At 44.4% G+C, this 17696-nt stretch overlaps 2 protein-coding genes and 1 non-coding gene across 3 annotated transcripts; 2 read left to right on the top strand and 1 right to left on the bottom strand.

Moving 5' to 3' along the window:
- Positions 1 to 2667: 2667 nt before the first annotated feature.
- On the top strand, positions 2668 to 5028 carry LOC127331356 (uncharacterized). The gene is made up of 3 exons (XR_011751404.1): positions 2668 to 3021; positions 3130 to 4566; positions 4647 to 5028. It is a non-coding gene; the product is annotated as an uncharacterized protein (transcript).
- Positions 5029 to 5301: 273 nt separating this feature from the next.
- LOC127331354 (uncharacterized) lies at positions 5302 to 7010 on the top strand. The gene is made up of 2 exons (XM_051357485.1): positions 5302 to 5459; positions 5548 to 7010. The coding sequence occupies exon 2, from the start codon at positions 5803 to 5805 to the stop codon at positions 6913 to 6915; it is 1113 nt and encodes a 370-aa protein (XP_051213445.1). The 5' UTR covers positions 5302 to 5459; positions 5548 to 5802; the 3' UTR covers positions 6916 to 7010.
- Positions 7011 to 10633: 3623 nt separating this feature from the next.
- Positions 10634 to 13024, bottom strand: LOC127331353 (probable 3-beta-hydroxysteroid-Delta(8),Delta(7)-isomerase). The gene is made up of 4 exons (XM_051357484.2): positions 12832 to 13024; positions 12606 to 12752; positions 12360 to 12468; positions 10634 to 11103 (listed from the first exon to the last, which is right to left on the bottom strand). The coding sequence occupies exons 1-4, from the start codon at positions 12965 to 12967 to the stop codon at positions 10845 to 10847; spliced, it is 651 nt and encodes a 216-aa protein (XP_051213444.1). The 5' UTR covers positions 12968 to 13024; the 3' UTR covers positions 10634 to 10844.
- Between the last annotated feature and the right edge of the window lie 4672 nt (positions 13025 to 17696).

The following is a 17696-nucleotide window of genomic DNA, read 5'->3' as shown; positions in this document are numbered from 1 at the left end:
TATTGCGTTCTGACGGTGCTTTTTCCAGCAGAATCCTGGCTCCGGTGCTTGATCCTCCAATAATGATGAAACATGCAAAATAGATGAAATAACATAAGTATTGTGTCCCAATATGAAATATATCAATGAATAACAGCAAATTATGATATAAAATAGTGATGCAAATTGGACGTATCAGAGGGCACCCTGGTGCCCCTCCGACGCCGCCCTTTCGCCTATATATGCTCCCAGACGTGAAAACCCTAAAACAACCGACGATATTCCACGAAGAGTTCCGTAGCCGCCGCTATCGCGAAGACAAGTTTCGGGGGACAGAAGTCTCTATTCCGGCACGCCGCCGGGACAGGGAATTGCCCCCGGAGTCATCTCCATCGACACCACCGCCATCTTCATCGCCGTTGTTGTCTCCCATGATGAGGAGGGAGTAGTTCTCCCCCGAGGCTGAGGGCTCTACCGGTAGCTATGTGGTTCATCTCTCTCTCCCATGGTGTGATCTTTATGTGATCATGAGCTTTGTATCACTATTAATCTATGAGCTACTCTAGTGATGTTATTAAAGTAGTCTATTCCTCCTCCATGATGTAATGTTGACAGTGTGTGCATCATGTAGTACTTGGCGTAGGTTATGATTGTAATCTCTTGTAGATTATGAAGTTAACTATTACTATGATAGTATTGACGCGATCTATTCCCCCTTTCATAGCTATTGTTGACAGTGTGTATGCTATGTTAGTACTCGGTCTAAATTGCAACGGTCTATTATGCACTCTAGAGGTTACTTAAATATGAACTCCGGATGTTGTGGAGCTTGTTTACTCCGGCTTGACGTGTGCTATTATAGCCCTACACAATGAATGGTGTTTGTTATCCAACAAGAGAGTGTGAGAAAGTAGCACAAGTGAAGAGACGTTATTTATTTATTTGATCATTGTTGAGAGTGTCCACTTGTGAAAGTATGATCCCTAGGCCTTGTTTCTAAGCATTGAAACACCGTTTCCAACAAGTTCTGCTACATGTTTGCTTGCTGTCATCTTTATTTCAGATTGCAATTACTACTTATACTTATCCATATTACTTGTATTTCATTATCTCTTCGCCGAACTAGTGCACCTATACATCTGACAAGTGTATTAGGTGTGTTGGGGACACAAGAGACCTCTTGTATCTTAATTGCAGGGTTGCTTGAGAGAGATATCTTTGACCTCTACCTCACTGAGTTCGATAAACCTTGGGTGATTCACTTAAGGGAAACTTGCTGCTGTTCTATAAACCTCTGCTCTTGGAGGCCCAACACTGTCTACAGGAATAGAAGCGTGCGTAGACATCATACCTTCTTGCAAAGGAAGGGAACACGGGAATACATACTCGTCTCCGCGTGCCTCGGTTATTTCTATACCCGAGCTTACTTTTCTTATGATAGCCATCGTGCTTGAAGTACATATATCTTGCTATCACTTGTGCTACATATATCTTGTGCCTATCTTGCTTAGCTCTAGTTGTTGTTACACTTAGTCAAGCCTAGAATATTTAGAATTTGTGCTTGTAAAATAAACGTTAGTTTAATTCCGCATTCTTACAAGCCAAATCCGTAAGAGTTTTTAAAACGCATATTCACCCCGCCCCTCTGAGCGACATCTCGTCCTTTCAGTAAGTAACCGTATCTGGCTCAATCGCGAACGGAATGACCCACACCAGCCCGGTTTACTTCGGTTCACTTGTCGGTATGCCATCTTAGCAAACCAACATGTGGACCGGTTGACTGATCGATACGCTAGAACAACTAGCGCCAACATCGGTTTGCTTCGATTACTGACTTGTTCTATACGAAATCTTTCTAAACTAGCATGTGGACCGGTTGATGGGTCGGTGCACCGAAACGTCCAATGTGCACACATGTTGTGCCGTCTTTCTTCTAGATCTGCCTGACCAGAATCAATTTCTGTTTGCAGCAGGCCTGTTCATCTACTCACAAAGCCTCGTTGGTGATGGTGCTTTTTTGGATCTTGCAACGGTGGAGTCTCGGTGTCTCTTCTTGCGTTCGTCTTAGCGGCGTTGGAATTGGACGGCGGCCGCTGGCTATGATGGTTGCAGGAAACCCTAGGGATCGTTTTGTATTTCTCAATCTTTTAGGATTTTATCTGCAAATTTAGGATAATCATTTTATCCCGGTTTGTCTTTTAGTTTCCACATGTGTTGCTTCATGTAACTTGGTGTTTGATTAATGGAATATGTGGTTGCTCTAAAAAAAAAATCAACTTTGCAGTTTAGCCCCTTCTAATTTAATTTCTCACTTTATGAAAGGTTTTTTATTATTTTGGTATGTGTACACAGTTAGGAGGCTATCAAATGGGCTCCACCACTTGCCATGTCAGCAAATACATCTCTATACATTGAGCTAGTGACCTACTCCGTAAATGATTGTTATGCCGTATTTAGTTACCGTACATCGTGTATTTCAAAGGTGGGTGACTGTATCGACTTCTCTCTCGAAAAACAAAAAACTGAACCGACCCCGCCTGAAAGGGACGGGGATTCAGTGACTTGTGAACAGCAGGTCACAACGTGCCTGGCCCCCTCTCATCCGGCGTCCACTGGCCATCCAACGGCTGAAACAAAGTAAAGGCAAAGTCTACACGCAGATACGGACCAGCTGCAGCGCCTCGCTGCTTTTCCCTTGAGGGCGGGCAAGATTGAGACTTTTCGCGGGCCTTCTCGATTCAGCTCGGTCGTTCCCGCCGCGCCGCTGCAGAGGAGAGAACGGGCCGTCGCGGCGGAGAAGCAGGGCTCCGGCGGGAGAAGTGGAGGGGAGCCGCGCCGCTGCTGGGTTGAGAGGATTTCCTCGCGGCGGAGAAGAAGGGGTCGGCGTGCAGCGCCGCCGCGGAGGACTGCCGGCGCCAAACCAGATGGTCTTCGCGGCGCCCCGGAGGAGGCCAGCGCCACCACGGCCATCCTGATGATCTTCAACGCGAAGCCCTCAAGGATCAGTCCGTGGATTCAGTTTTTGAAGCTGGCCACCGAGAGGTAATCTACCAATTTTCTGTATTGTGATTTATATCCGTGAATAGTGTGCAGTCTTGATTTTTAGTTGAATCAAAGAGTAATTTGTTATGTTGATCTGAAATTTTGCAGAATTTGAGTGATAAACTATGCATTTGGGTGTTGTCTGTGTTAGTCCAATTTAACTGAATTTGAGTATTCTGCTGTGTGAGAGGGAAGCAATGACAGAACCTGATAAGTGGATACCTAAAGTTGGTTTGAGATTCAAAACTCCAGATGATGCTTGGCAGTTTTGGCTAGCATATGGGGGTCGAGCAGGCTTTGATGTGAGGAAAAGAAATACTAATTTGAGCAAAATTGATGGTAAAGCGACTTCATGCAAATATGTTTGTTCCAATGAGGGCGTTCGGAAAAAAGGGCAAACTGATCATGTGCCAAAGCTTTTTAGAGCTGAAACGAGGACAAAGTGTGATGCCCAGATAATTATTTCATTGGATCGGATGACTGGAAATTATGAAGTCATCAAAGTTGTGCTACAGCATAATCACTTACTTCATTTGCCGCAAACCCGACACTTGATGGCATCACAAAGGAAAATTTTGGAACTTCAAGCTTTTGAAATAGAAACCGCCGATGATGCTGGAATTAGGCCAAAAGCTGCACATGACTTGGCTTGTCTTCAAGTTGGTGGGCCACTAAACCTCACCTACACTTGTCGTGACCATAAGAATCATCTACGGAGCAAGCGACAACGAGAGGACAGTAGAAGTAAAAAGAAGTAAGGAACTAGAATCTGAATTTGAGGCAAGGAAGAACGTACCAAGGATCAAAATGGCCACACCTATGTTGGTGGAAGCAAGCAAAGTGTACACTCCGGTTATTTTTGAAACTTTTCAAAGTGAATATGAAAGATCCATGGCGGCTTGCGCCAAAGCATTGGATGGAAATAACAAATATGTTGTTTCTATTGGGAGCTTGGATGGAACATTTGAGCAAGAGCGCATAGTCATCGGTGATCCTTTGGCCCAAACAGTTTCATGTACTTGTGGAATCTTCGAGAGGACAGGAATATTGTGTGCACATGGTCTGAAAGTGCTTGACTTGATGAATATAAAGACATTACCATCACACTATGTGTTAAAGAGATGGACTAGAGAAGCACAAAAAGGAAGTATATTGGATAGGCAAGGAAGAAATGTGGTAGAAAATCTGAAACTAGAAGCTATGCTTCGATACAAGAATCTATCCCATAAATTTCTCACTTTGGCCAAAAAAATAGCCAGCTCTGAAGAATGTTGTTTGTTGTTAGAAAATGCACTTGATTCCGTTTCTCCACAGTTGGAGGATAAACTCAATGCATCTTCTACTGCTACAAATGAACCAAGCAATGGACAAGAAAATGTTGACCCAAATGTTGTGCAACAAACAACCGATTTTCTGAATGCCGCACAACTAAAGAAAAAGGAGGTTAAATCCAAAAACTCAAAGAGAGCCAAAAGTTGGATTGATAAGTTGCAGAAGGGAAAGCGCAAGTCAACTAAATCTTCCACATCAACAAAAGGAGTAAAGGTATGTTGCAATCTAGAAATTACTACATGATACTGTCATTCTTGTACACTGTACATTGATATGTGATTTTTCATTAGCAGAAACAAAAGAAGAATGATGCTGTACAACCTCATGTAGAAGTGGAGAATGATGGCAACAAGAAAGGAGCAATTGTGGTGCATGAAGAATACAATGTTATTGGTAGTTTTACCCAGCTCTTGACAGCTCCGGCTTGTGATGATGATAGTCTCTATGACGGAAATCTATTCTAGTATCTAGAAATTGGTATATAGGATTTTGGTGCTAACTTTTGGTAGACTGTGAGTATTTTGGAGACTAACTATAGTCTTTTAGGCCAAAGTGTACAAGTGTAACGGCCTACTTTAAGTATGCAAATCATTGTCAATGATAGCACTTGTTGCTACAGATTTGACTGTTAAGGGTCTTCTCCTTCAAATATAATCTCTGTTCAATTTGAGTTCAGATTTGGTTCAACTAAGCTTTGTGTTACTTCAGTATACGATTCAGATTTGCTTGTTCCTTATTTCAGTTTTACATCATTGACTCGTTTAAATTTTACATAAGTGTTTGTCAGAATGTTAAGACTGAAAACTATCTAAAATACTGAAAACTGCAGTCTAAAATAGACAAAACTACAGTCTGTAGCTTCAGTGTTGGTTCAGATTGGAGCAAACAGCAGTACTGCGTGTAGACTTTGCCTTTGCTTTGTTTCAGCCGTTGGATGGCCAGTGGACGCCGGATGAGAGGGGGCCAGGCACGTTGTGACCTGCTGTTCACAAGTCACTGAATCCCCGTCCGCCTGAAAGTGAGAGAGAGGCAGAGAGGCTCCGGCGACTCCGGCGACCACGGGTCGGCAGCTCCGGCGACCACGGCTCGGCAGCTCCGGCGACCAGGTGACCCATTTTTCTTTTCCCTCCTGATTTCACTCTCAGATCGGCGCATCACCCCCCCAACCCTAGTTCCTCTCTGGCTATCCTGTAGGGTGTTCCCCATGGTGGTTCAGCTCCGACTCGGATTCCAGGATCTGCAAACCGAGCCGGTCTCCGGATTCGATTAGTTCGGCCGCCGGCTCACAATATAAACAAGGAGAGGGACTCGAAGACTCTCACCTCATTCTGAGATTAGCGGCCCTAAGATCCTCGTTGTCGTTTCTTTTACCTCGTCGCAATCAAAATCAGACATTGTATCTCTTTAGATCCACAGCCAGGGAAGGCATACTGATTGAATTTGGAGGCAATGTCTAAGCGTCAGCACTGGCAACTCGACGGCGACCGCGCCGTAAGAAGGCCGCGGCTTGTGCCGAAGAAGCACCTCTACGTTGTGCTGGATGACTGGGACAAGGGCTTCAGCATCTACAAGATTGATGCTGACACTTTGCAATACACCTACGCCGACGACCTGCAGGTTGGGTTCCCTGGGAAGGCTGTCCTCCGGTTACCGGCACCAGTACATGGTCTTCATATGGGCTTCACCGCCCTGGGCAGCAACATCCTCATCGCCACCAACCCTCGTTGTCTACAGACTCCCGCCCTCCTCTACGACACCGAGACAGCAGGACTCACCATTGGCCCTCGCCTACGGCTTTCACTGCTTGCCTGTGACACCATCGCTGTGGCTGCTGGTGGTACACTCTACGCTTTGACACGGCGCCATATCAACGAGCAGCACTTTTTCCAGGCCATGTCATCGGCACCATTGGAGAACGATGAGCCGTGGTGTCCTAGTCCAACCATGAGATGGTCCTGGAAAAGCATGCCCTCACCGCCACCATTTGACATGGAGGATCAATTTACTTCCTACGCGCTTCACCCGGATGGGCACACTATTTTTATGTCGGCGCGCGAAAGGCACTATCCGTATCTTCCCAGTGGCACCTTCTCCTTCGATACCAAGAATTCTGAGTGGAGGTGCCATGGGGAATGGGCGCTGCCTTTCCAAGGCCAAGGTTACTTCGACAGCGAGCTTGATGCATGGGTTGGGCTTCGTAAGGATGGGTACATTTGCTCCTGTCAAGTCCCCTCCCGCAGCAACACAAGTACCGTGGAGCCGGAGTGGAAGATGGTCAGGGAGAAGTTGTTCTTCAAGGTCCCGGAGAGGCGACTGAAATCGGCAAGGGCCACTCTCGCGTACATGGGCAACAACAACTTCTGCCTTGTGGAGTTTTTGCAACGCGAGGGAGTGGAGTTTAAGCACGCCTTTGGTGACCGTGATGGTTGTGTGCTCCAGATGAGCACGTTTGGCCTTAAGTATGATCGTAAGGGACAACTGCAAACCATGCGCCACCACACCAACTCCTATGTAGTGTCTAAGCATCTCCAATCGTTTTCTCCAGTAGTGTTCTGGATGTAAACCTGTTTGACATGTTTTATGCAAACTATGTTCCAGTAATGTATATTGTGATATATGGCACTATAAAGAAAGAAAAGGCCCGCTTCTCTTGGCAATTTTATGGAGCCTGAGCAATTATTTGTGTACACCAATTGGCAGAGGCACATTTGCTTTTGGAAATTATAATTTTGGTATTAGGATTATGGAATTTTCTATGCACGGACAAATGCAGTAATAGTTACAAACCTACTTAGTAAAGCCCAGTTTTGTTAAGATCCATTTTTTCTCAAAGAACAATAGTACCAACATCAGATTCTATAAGCAGATATTTGATCAGTGCAACCAATTTCTTTGAGAAAATTGAAATGGTTATGTTCCAAATGAACCAAAATAGGGCACAAACTGTATGCATCTCTGTTGAGTTAATCAGTTTGAATCCAACTATAGATAACACAATTGAATGTCCCTGTATGACACATATTACACCATATACATGACATTTTCTCATGTTTCTACACACGCGTATTTGTACATCTCAACTACTGACATCAATAGGCCTCCAGACGAGAGATCAGGATTTTCAGGTTACGGATTAACAGAACACGCTGGTAGGAAAAATCCATATTCCTTGTGGTATATTAGTATTCATGTAACAAAAAATAGTATATGTTTGGATTGTTGGTATGAAAAAGTCCTTCATCTTTCTTCGACTAATATGTCAAGTGAGCAAACTTGACAGTTTGGGGTTAAAGTAAACAGTTTAGAAAATATGAACCCTAGCTTAGCATCTTGGTCTTTTCCATTCAAAAGGGATCTTCTCTTATTTCCTTCAGAATCGAGGAGGATCTTGCAATTCCTTTTAGATCCTGACTGGATATGCTTCTCCCTCCGTTATAGTCAGTATAGTTGCTCTCTCCCCTTGCTGCTTTGGACATTTCCTCCTTCCCCTTCTACTGCAATTACCCATGTATAATCCATATCTTTTAATAAAAGAAATACTATCAGGACCTCCCCTATAGTTTTCAATTAAAGAAAAAGGTTAGGAGTTGAACTTTGTAAAGTGAACTTCGGAAAGAGTTAATGCATTACTCCCTCCGATCCATAATAAATGTCGGGGATTTAGTAAAAAAAAGTTGGTACAACTTTGTAGTATGTTTCCAGTATTGTTGCATCCATAACAGATCAATCGGACAACCTTTTGCTGTGGGACGTGACTTGGAAATGACTATTTCTTTTTCATTGACATCCAGAAAACTCCACTTTCCGCTCCATGACTATTCCTTTTTCATTGACATCCTACATCATGCATGCACTAGTACCAAAGAAATGTACAGCCAGATGTCTGTTGGCTGTGAAGTCTCTGCCGCTGCAGCCGCACGCCACTCCTTGGCTGCAGCCCACCTTGGCCGCCGGCAGCCCACATTACAGGTCTTGTCGTCGTGTTCACGCGTGAAGGCTCGGGAGGAAAGAAAGCACGATAGTGTCGGGTTTACTGATCAATGGAAATATTGTTTACAGTGCAGGCATCAGCTAGGAGGATCCACACACAAACCATACATAACGATTTACTACTTACTAGCGACCAATGTATGAGGCTGGTGCCAACGCGGGCGGGTGGCGGGGCGGTACCGCCCGGGGCGGGGCGGGAGAGGGGCGGGAGAGGGGCGGGACGAGAGGGAGGGGCGCCGGCGGGGCGCCGGCGGTGGCGCCCGCTCCCGCCCGGCTGGCGCCCGCGTTGGCGGCGAGAGGGAGGCGGGAGAGGGGCGGGAGGCGGGGCGGCGCGATGGCAGGGTGGGGCAGGAGGCAGGCGGGCGCTAGGGCGGGCGAGAGCGGGCATTAGTGGGGCGGGAGGCGGGCGGGATGCGGGCGAGAGTGGGCGGGAGCGGGGCGGGAGTGGGGCGGGAGTGCCCAACGGCTAGCTGACGTGCCGCGACGCGATTGACGATGAGCGTGGACAAAATTTGGACAACATCTATGAGACAGTTGCTTCAAATGTCGGCCCTGCAATACACCACCATGCACCACCAAGCCTAGCAGCCAGGATTCAGATGGACACCGAAATGAGGGAGTCACCGATGTATACACAGCTCCAGCATGATTTGATGGAGCATGTGTGGGCTAATTCCTAGATTATGTAATTTTTTCAGATTTTTATGTAATCTTTTCAGATTTTTATGTAATTTTTTTATGATGTAATCGGTAACAATTTTAGTTGAATAAAATAATTTCCTTGCATTATTTATATTGTTGTAACGTGAAAAAGAAATGCTGATGTTGAAGAGAGAGAAAAGCTGACGTGGAGGAGAGAGAACTAAAGCTGGCACTATAGCCTGTGCATTGGCACCGTGTGGTGAGAGTGGGGTGAGAGTGGGGTGAGAGTGGGCCAAAAGCTGACGTGGCGGGGCGGGAGGCGGGCGGTGCATTGGCACCAGCCTGAGGATAGGACGTTTGGTCCGGCAATGTGGCCAGCGAGCTGAAAAACTTTTAAACTTCCACACCTTCGCCAACGAAGGATACCTCCTCAAATTAAGGATTTGTCTTGGCTAATCGACTTCCTACAGGATGAAGCTATAGCTGCATTTTATGTGCCACGGGCAACTCGTACATGTCAGTATTTCGAGATAATTGCATAAAACCAACACATTTGGGGCAGTCACTACAAAAAAAAAGCACCGCTATACAGGAATGCCGTAAAAAAACCATTAAATTGCATGCGGCAGCGCATTGCAAATAACCCTAATTCGTGTCGACGGATGGGTCCCTCGGCAAGTACTGGATTGCCAGCTCATGTGTCACCTTTATGCGCTTTTGAGATTTTTGAAGCACTTGATCCTTTTCGTCGGCGGAAAAGCGACGACAACATCAAGGAGGCGTGTGTTGACGCCGTCTTACCCGGAGACGAGGCTCTCCGCATGTCATCACACGCCACTTTGATGTTGTGGTCACTCCAGCGATAACGGAGATGGCACTATGGATGACAAGGACGGTAGCTGGAAAGTTGCTCCATCCATCCATATATATGAGCGGGCGAACGAGCATGCGCCGGCACGTACAAACGCTACATATAGGTCTGCATGCATTGCCGCGGGCGACGGCTGGCCAATCATATGTATGTGGCACTAAACCAACTAGTGGTCGAATATCTAGTGGTCGAATATCTGGCTTAGCTAAGTTTAGCTTGTTTTCAGAGTCTTGCTTGCCTAATTTCAGCTTATTTTCTGTGCCCCCTCAAACTCCTTGCATCAAACTAAATTTGTGTGGTCAAATGTATGGCTTAGCTAATTTTAGCTTTGTTTTCTACGGGCACAAACTCCTTGCATGAAACAAATTTTAGATGATCCATGTTCTGCAGCTCAGTCACTAGCGTTGATGACGGCGAGGCTTTAGCTGAAATTTTTGGTTCCATCCATGTAAGAATATTCGTAGTAGCCTCTTATTTAACTCTATACATTATCAAAGTTAACTTTTTCACCGGCACTAGCTAGCTCGAGACCTTGAGTAACACATACTCCTATATGCCACTCATCTCTTATCTGCTGGGCTAGGTGCATTTTAGTTAATCTGCACGACCAGGATATATCTACAAACTTAGAACCATGCATACTATAAACTAATAAGCGTCTTGATGATTCTCGATTGTTATTGATCAGAGAGAGTACTATGTAAAACAAGTGCGCAATGGCAGATTTTTATTTTGAGATTCTCCGAATTTAGCAGCATACAGTGTAAGGAATTCGGAGATGGAAAAAATGAAAATTATTTAGTTTTATCCCCGGAAGAGTAGATTTGTTTGCTCTCCGGTCTCAGTTTTCTGGGTGTGTAACTTGTCATCATAAATTACCAAACTAAAACGCAAGGAGTCGTATAGAAAAAACACACCAAATTTAATGTCGTAAGCAAAGTTGCGCAGTGTGTCCTGGTTGCAGCCAAAACTCAGTCTATTGCTGGCACTACTTAGTCTTGACCTTCTCCGTTTGATGAATCGCAGCACAGATCTTCTTCCAGCTCCTTCTGGCGATAAGCAACGGTATCACAACCCATGAACTGTTCGCTCCAACAAAGTATGCCCAGAAGTAGAATGGACTGGCCCAGAAGTTGAAGCCATCCAAATAGGCGGTAGCAAAGTAGACAATGCATCCATAGAGCTGGCCCAGACACACGGTGAACTGGAGGATATGGCTATATGACTTCTGGGATGCAATAGCATAGCTGCAAGCAGGAAACTTGTGGTAAGAGCAATATCATTAAAATCCAAATCAAAAAATTACAGCATTTTTTTTTGAGATGCAAAATTACAGCAGTTGTCGATGAACATTTCATACAAACTGTCTTTTTGTATCAGCTTCGTTATGGGCTTTCCTTCGACAAGAAGAAAGTAAGCCTTGCCATTTGTAATTTGTTCACATCAAAATGTAAGCATGCCTTTGGAACAAGTTCACTAGAAATAGTGCCACTGCCTTGTCTTGCTATTCTTTGTGGTTGAATCGTTTATATTTGGGACAAACTAAAGACATTGAAGGTACCGAATTGTTTGTTTATGCAATTATGCATGTAACCGTCAAGCATCTAGCTAGTGTAGTTTTGTACAACCATAAATACCGACTGAGAAGAACATCAATCTGTAGAATCATACAAATATTAATGTTTTGAAAATTAATAGCAACACTAAGTTGATGGACCCTACAGGTTATATGCACGAATTTGATAAGCACTATTGGGACTAATCACACCTGATTTCTGTTAGAATATGTTATTTGTGTATGACTGTAATATCTTGTCTAGATTCAGTAGAGTACTGAAATCATCAAGATGGTTGTTTATTCTAGGGCCATCAAAAGTACCGACAAGGGAAGCACATGAAAACAGCCTGTATTCATGAATTCTGTAATTTGTGAGCATCACATTATCTTTCCTGCCTCTTATCATGTAAGCACAGCACTAGGTTTAATACAGGAGTGCCACGCTACTTGCGGATTTGAGCATAAGCATATGCTCTGTCCAAGCATCTATTGGTCGGATGTCACATCAGATTGTGTACTGCTTCCATTAGTTAGTCGACATCAAATCTTAATTCGAAGGGTGGCCCAATGATGATTTGTCATGGAGATCAGGGCCTCACATCTTCGTAAAAGGAAGGTGTTTATAATCAAGTCTGAAATCTGAGTGATGCAGATGTCTTAAGACTCTTGCATAACTGTGGTTTGAATGACCTTCACTAACAGAGGCTAACTAGCCAACAATAACTTGTCCCCACAAAATTTGGAAGTGCCATGTTCAGTATTAAATTTCAGAAATACTATGATTGAGGCTTAGGACGATGGCAGAATCACCAACAAAGTACTAGCTACAGAACAATAACTTGACCCCACGGACACAAAGTCAGAAAGACTGAAAGTGCAGTCCACATATTAGTACTACTGCTACCAGACGCAAGCAGGGATCATAAACAAGACGAGGAGACGTACACTGCAAGCAGCGATCCAGGGCCTTCCAACAGAACCGTGATGGCTTCGAGGGTGACGGTGGCGGTGTCCCTCCCAACGTACCTGGAGTCACCCTTGCTGTACTCCTTCACTGCGCAACACGAAAGAAACGGGTTCCGCGAGGACATCAAACACTCCATCTAGGCTCGGAGCTGAACTAATTGGACAATGAAAACTGTGATGTTGTTGGGAGGGGAAATGAGAGACGAGCCTGGAAATGAACTTAACTGGCTTCGTCGAAGTAACTTGGGTTCTCTTTGGAGAAGAAATCAGGGGTGAAGACGAAGGACCCCTCGACGACGAGGTGGGTCAGTCCGGTGAACACCCACCAGCACATGAGCAGCCTGTCGACCTTCGACAGTCTGCTGCATCTCCCTGCGAACCAAAGGCGTGAGCTGATGACCCGATGAGATGTAGGGCCGGGTCGCCGGGTCGGGATTCGGGAGGTGTTTACCGGAGAGGAGCCAGACGGCGAGGACAACGAAGAGGGAGGTGCCGAGGTAGGGCCCGACGATCTCGAGCTGGGAGAGGCGCTGCGGCACATAGCCCGGGAGGTCCACGCTTGCCGGCGAGTAAGGATGGGCAGCCATTGCCTCTGCTGGAGCTTGAGCTAGTAGTCAACGAACTGAACTCTATGGATGGGATCGTCGTCGTGCCTGGCAAAGGACGAATTTTGTAACAGAGATGGGCATCAGGGCATGTGCATGTCAGGATCATCTGATTAATTTGAACGAAAAACATCAGGATCAGGTACAATGCACACATTATTTCCCTCCTTTGAAAACTTACTACTAGCAGTCATCAGGTTGTATCTTTCATCAAAAAATCATCTTGTATACGTAGTTACGTACTCTCATTTGAGGCTTTGACTTATGATTTTCACTTGTGATCATGATCTTTGACAACAATTCACCCCTTACGATGTAAAAACATATTCCACTAAGGTCTCAAGTAAATGGGACTACAAGTGGATTTTGGCGGGATCGTGCTTGCATCTTCATACTCCACACCTTTTATACTATGATGTAGAGGCAAACAAATTATTATAGCGAAAACAAATATCAGGGTCATATTCTTTATTTGGTTGATAAGAGAAATTGTTAAACTAACATGACAAGTTATGACATGTGGAAGCGTAATAATTTCCATGAGCTGCTAAATTTACTATTTCAAACAAATTTCAGGGATTTCTATCACATGGGTGGCGCCTAGGAATATAAATTAACCACTGCATAACCTAGTGTAAACAGAAGCAAAAAATCTCATATCGACACCGAGGCACCCCATCTCCTCCGACCTAGCCCCACCTACTTGTCCCTCCCTTGCTGGCAGTGGCGGTTCTGGCCACTACCAGCATCACCTGGTGGCCTCCGAAGGAGGTCAATCCCCTTCAATGCTCCTCATGCTCGAGTGTCTTACTCTTGCGGCCTGGCAAGCCCCATGTCCCGCGGCATCCTGACAAGCGGTACGTCGAGACCCCTCACTTCTTACGATTGTCCTGAATCCGTCCCTCGCCATCGTCAAGGGGTAGATATGGGTGTAGTCGGTTTTGAAAATGCATGTAGCCCCCACGTGTGGTGTTGGTAATTGATGATAATCCCTATGAACTAATGTTTGCTTTGGGTTTTACTTGTAGAATTTGTCCATAGATAATGCTTGGACCTAATGTTGCCCTCAAGGTTGAAATAAGAAGAAAGTGAAGAAGATCAAGTGATGACCAAGATGTTCATGGAGTGATCCAAAGATTGGTCATGTGAGAGTGGATCCTATTGTGAGTATGTTTTGAAAAAGAAGAAGAAGGAGTGTGCTCTTACGTGTATCTTCAAGACATCAACACAATGAAGAAATAAGAAATGAAGTGCAAGTTCAAGATGGGTCATCTTGAAGAGGTCATATTCTTGAAGCATTCATATGGTGATCATGGTTATGTGAAGATGTGGTGAAGAAGAGGCTTTCCCATAGTGGAGTAATGGGAAGCTATTCACAAGACTTAACTAAGAAAGACAATCAAGAAAGGAGTTTCATCTTAAAGCCGTCAAGATTTTTATCATCTAGCTTCAAGTGGAATATGCACAAGGATTTTTTTTTTGTTCTTGAGAGGGTTTATTTTTTACAGGTCTCGTTGTGCTAGTTGGCCGGTTTATAGGATAGTTAGCCACATCATTGATACGTCCAAAACGTATCTACTTTCCTGAACACTTTTGCTATTGTTTTGCCTCTAATTTGTGTGTTTTGGATACAACTAACGCGGACTAACGCTGTTTTCAGCAGAATTGCTCTGGTGTCTTGTTTTTGTGCAGAAATTCAACTTTCGGGAAAATCCTCGGAATTTATATCAATGGGCATATTTTACAAGAATACTCCGGGAGCCAGAAGGGCAAGCCAGGTGGAGGCCCGAGGGCCCCACACACCAGGCCGGCGCGGCCCAGGGGGGGCGCGCCGCCCTAGTGTGTGGCCCCCTCGGCTGGCCTCCGACGCCCCCCTCTGGACTACTTAAGGGGTTCGATCTAAAAATCGCGAGAGAGAAGTCGAAGTCGCCAGAAACCCTCCAGAACGCCGCCACATCGCGAAACTCCGTCTCGGAGGCCAGAAGTCTCCGTTCTGGCACTCCACCGGGACGGGGAATTGGAGGAGATCATCGCCATCATCATCACCGACGCCTCTCCATCGACCAGCCATGTTTCCCCCATCCATGTGTGAGTAATTCCCCCGATGTAGGCTGAAGGGGATGGTAGGGATTGGATGAGATTGGTCATGTAATAGCATAAGATTGTTAGGGCATAGTGCCTAGTGTCCGTAATTGGTACTTTGATGATATTGTTGCAACTTGTTATGCTTAGTGCTTGTCACTAGGGCCCGAGTGCCATGATCTCAGATCTGAACATGTTATTGTTTCATCATGATATGCATTGTTTTATGATCTTACCTGCAAGTTGTATACACATGTCGCTGTCCGGAACCAAAGGCCCCGAAGTGACAGAAATCGGGACAACCGGAGGGGATGGTAGTGATGTGAGGATCACATGTGTTCACGGAGTGTTAATGCTTTGCTACGGTACTCTATTAAAAGGAGTACCTTAATATCCAGTAGATTCCCTAGAGGCCCGGCTGCCACCGGCTGGTAGGACAAAAGATGTTGTGCAAGTTTCTCATTGCGAGCACGTACGACTATATATGGAGCACATGCCTATGGATTGCTTTGTACTTGGACACCGTTTTATTATTATCTGCATATGCCCTGCTTTGATTGTTACATGAGTTTCTCTCATCCATGCAACGCCCATTATCCGTCCCCGTGCCTACAGTATTTTAATCCTGCTGTTTACTAAAATCACTACTGCTGTCTGTGTTACTCTGTCGTTATTTCACTACTCTATTTGCTATAAAACTGTTACTACTGATAAACTCTTGCGAGCAAGTCTGTTTCCAGGTGCAGCTGAATTAACAACTCCGCTGTTAAAGCTTTCAAGTATTCTTTGTCTCCCCTTGTGTCAAATCAATAAATTGGGTTTTACTTCCCGCGAAGACTGCTGCGATCCCCTATACTTGTGGGTCATCAAGACTGTTTTCTGGCGCCGTTGCCGGGGAGCATAGCTTTATTTGGAAGTTCACTTGGATTGATATTGTTCGCTGCAAATTCTCCATCATGGGTAAACCTCGCGATCCTAAAGTCGCCATATTACCATCCACTACAAGAAAAGGTACAACTCTGAGTACCTCTGCTACTCTTGATTCACCCTCTGTGATAAGTCAACTTGTTTCACCGCCGCAAGCTTCACTTGCGGGTACTTCTGCTGAATCTGAAAATTCTCATAATATTGATAATGTTTCTGCTGTGCTTGATGATAGTGGTTCATTGGGATCCTTTCTAGATGCTACAATTGCTAGGTCTAGACAAATTGAAAATACTGAAAATCCTAATGCTGCTACACCTGTTAATTCACCTGAACTTGATTATTCTAGTGATGATCCAGATGAGGATTATGTGGAACTTAATGATGATTTTATTGATAAATGCAATGCTATTACTGATGCAAGAAAAATTAAAAAGTTTCTCGCACAATATACTGTTAGACATAAGCTATCTCCTGATCCTAAATTTTCCACATCTCCTATATGCATTAAGGATAAAGATTATGATTTTTCTCTCGATCTATCTCATATAGCTATTGTTGAGAAAACACCCTTTTGTGGTACTGAAAAAGAAAGTGCTGTAGAACACATGAATGAACTCTCTTCTATGAGTAGCTTGTTTTCTAATGATGTCAAGATGCGTACTTATTGCGTTGCTAAATTTTTTCCTTTCTCATTAAAGGATGATGCTAAAACTTGGTATAATAATTTGCCTCCTGGTTCTATTAAAAGTCCAGGTGATTTGCTTGATGTTTTCTTTCGGAAATACTTTCCTGCTAGTGCTCAACATGCTGCTTTACAGAAAATTTATAGCTTTGACCAGGAAGATGGAGAGAAATTGCCTGAAGCATGGGCAAGATTTTGCTCTCTTATCAGGGCTCGACCTAGACATGAATTGGAAAAGCATGATTTACTTGATATATTCTATAGTGGACTAACCGTTGAGTCTAGGGCATATTTGGATAGTTGTGCTGGTTGTGTTTTCAGGAAAAGAACTCCAGACGAAGCTGAAGAATTATTGGCTAAAATAGGCCGGAATCATGATGATTGGACTACACCTGAACCAACTCCGACGCCAATATTGAAGAAGAGGGGTTTAATTAAATTGAATGATGAAGATATGAGGGAAGCCAAGAAGTCTCTCAAGGAGAAAGGTATTAAATCCGAAGATGTGAAGAATCTACCTCCCATAGAAGATATATGTGAGATAATTCCCCCTTCATCCATGATCGAGGTAAACTCCCTTCAACGCTTCACTAGGGGAGATATTCCGTATTCGAAACCTCCTGCTCAATGCTTAGATGAGTTTGATAATTATATTGTTAAGCAAGAAAATTTTAATATGAGAGTAGAGAATCATCTAATGGAAAATTCTCAAGCTATTAGCAATTTGCATGATATTGTGGAGAGAACCTCCAATGATGTTAAGATGCTTGTTAAACATTTTCAAATGGTTCAAACTCAAATTGATCAACTCACTAAAGTGCAAAATGACTTGTTAAAAAATAATTCTAAAGAGAAACATGCTTATGAAGTAACAACTAGAGGCGGTGTCTCTACCCAGGATCCTCTATATCCTGAAGGGCATCCCAAAAGAATTGAACAAGATTCTCAACGAATTGAAACTAGTGCTCCTTCTAGGAAAAAGAAGAAGAAACATAAAAATGTTGTAGAATCCTCTGAACC

This window comes from Lolium perenne, chromosome 2 (assembly GCF_019359855.2).
Source record: "Lolium perenne isolate Kyuss_39 chromosome 2, Kyuss_2.0, whole genome shotgun sequence".
NCBI classification, from domain to species: domain Eukaryota; kingdom Viridiplantae; phylum Streptophyta; class Magnoliopsida; order Poales; family Poaceae; genus Lolium; species Lolium perenne.
Note: the sequence above shows the minus strand (reverse complement) of the source record. Positions and strands in the feature narration are given on the sequence as shown.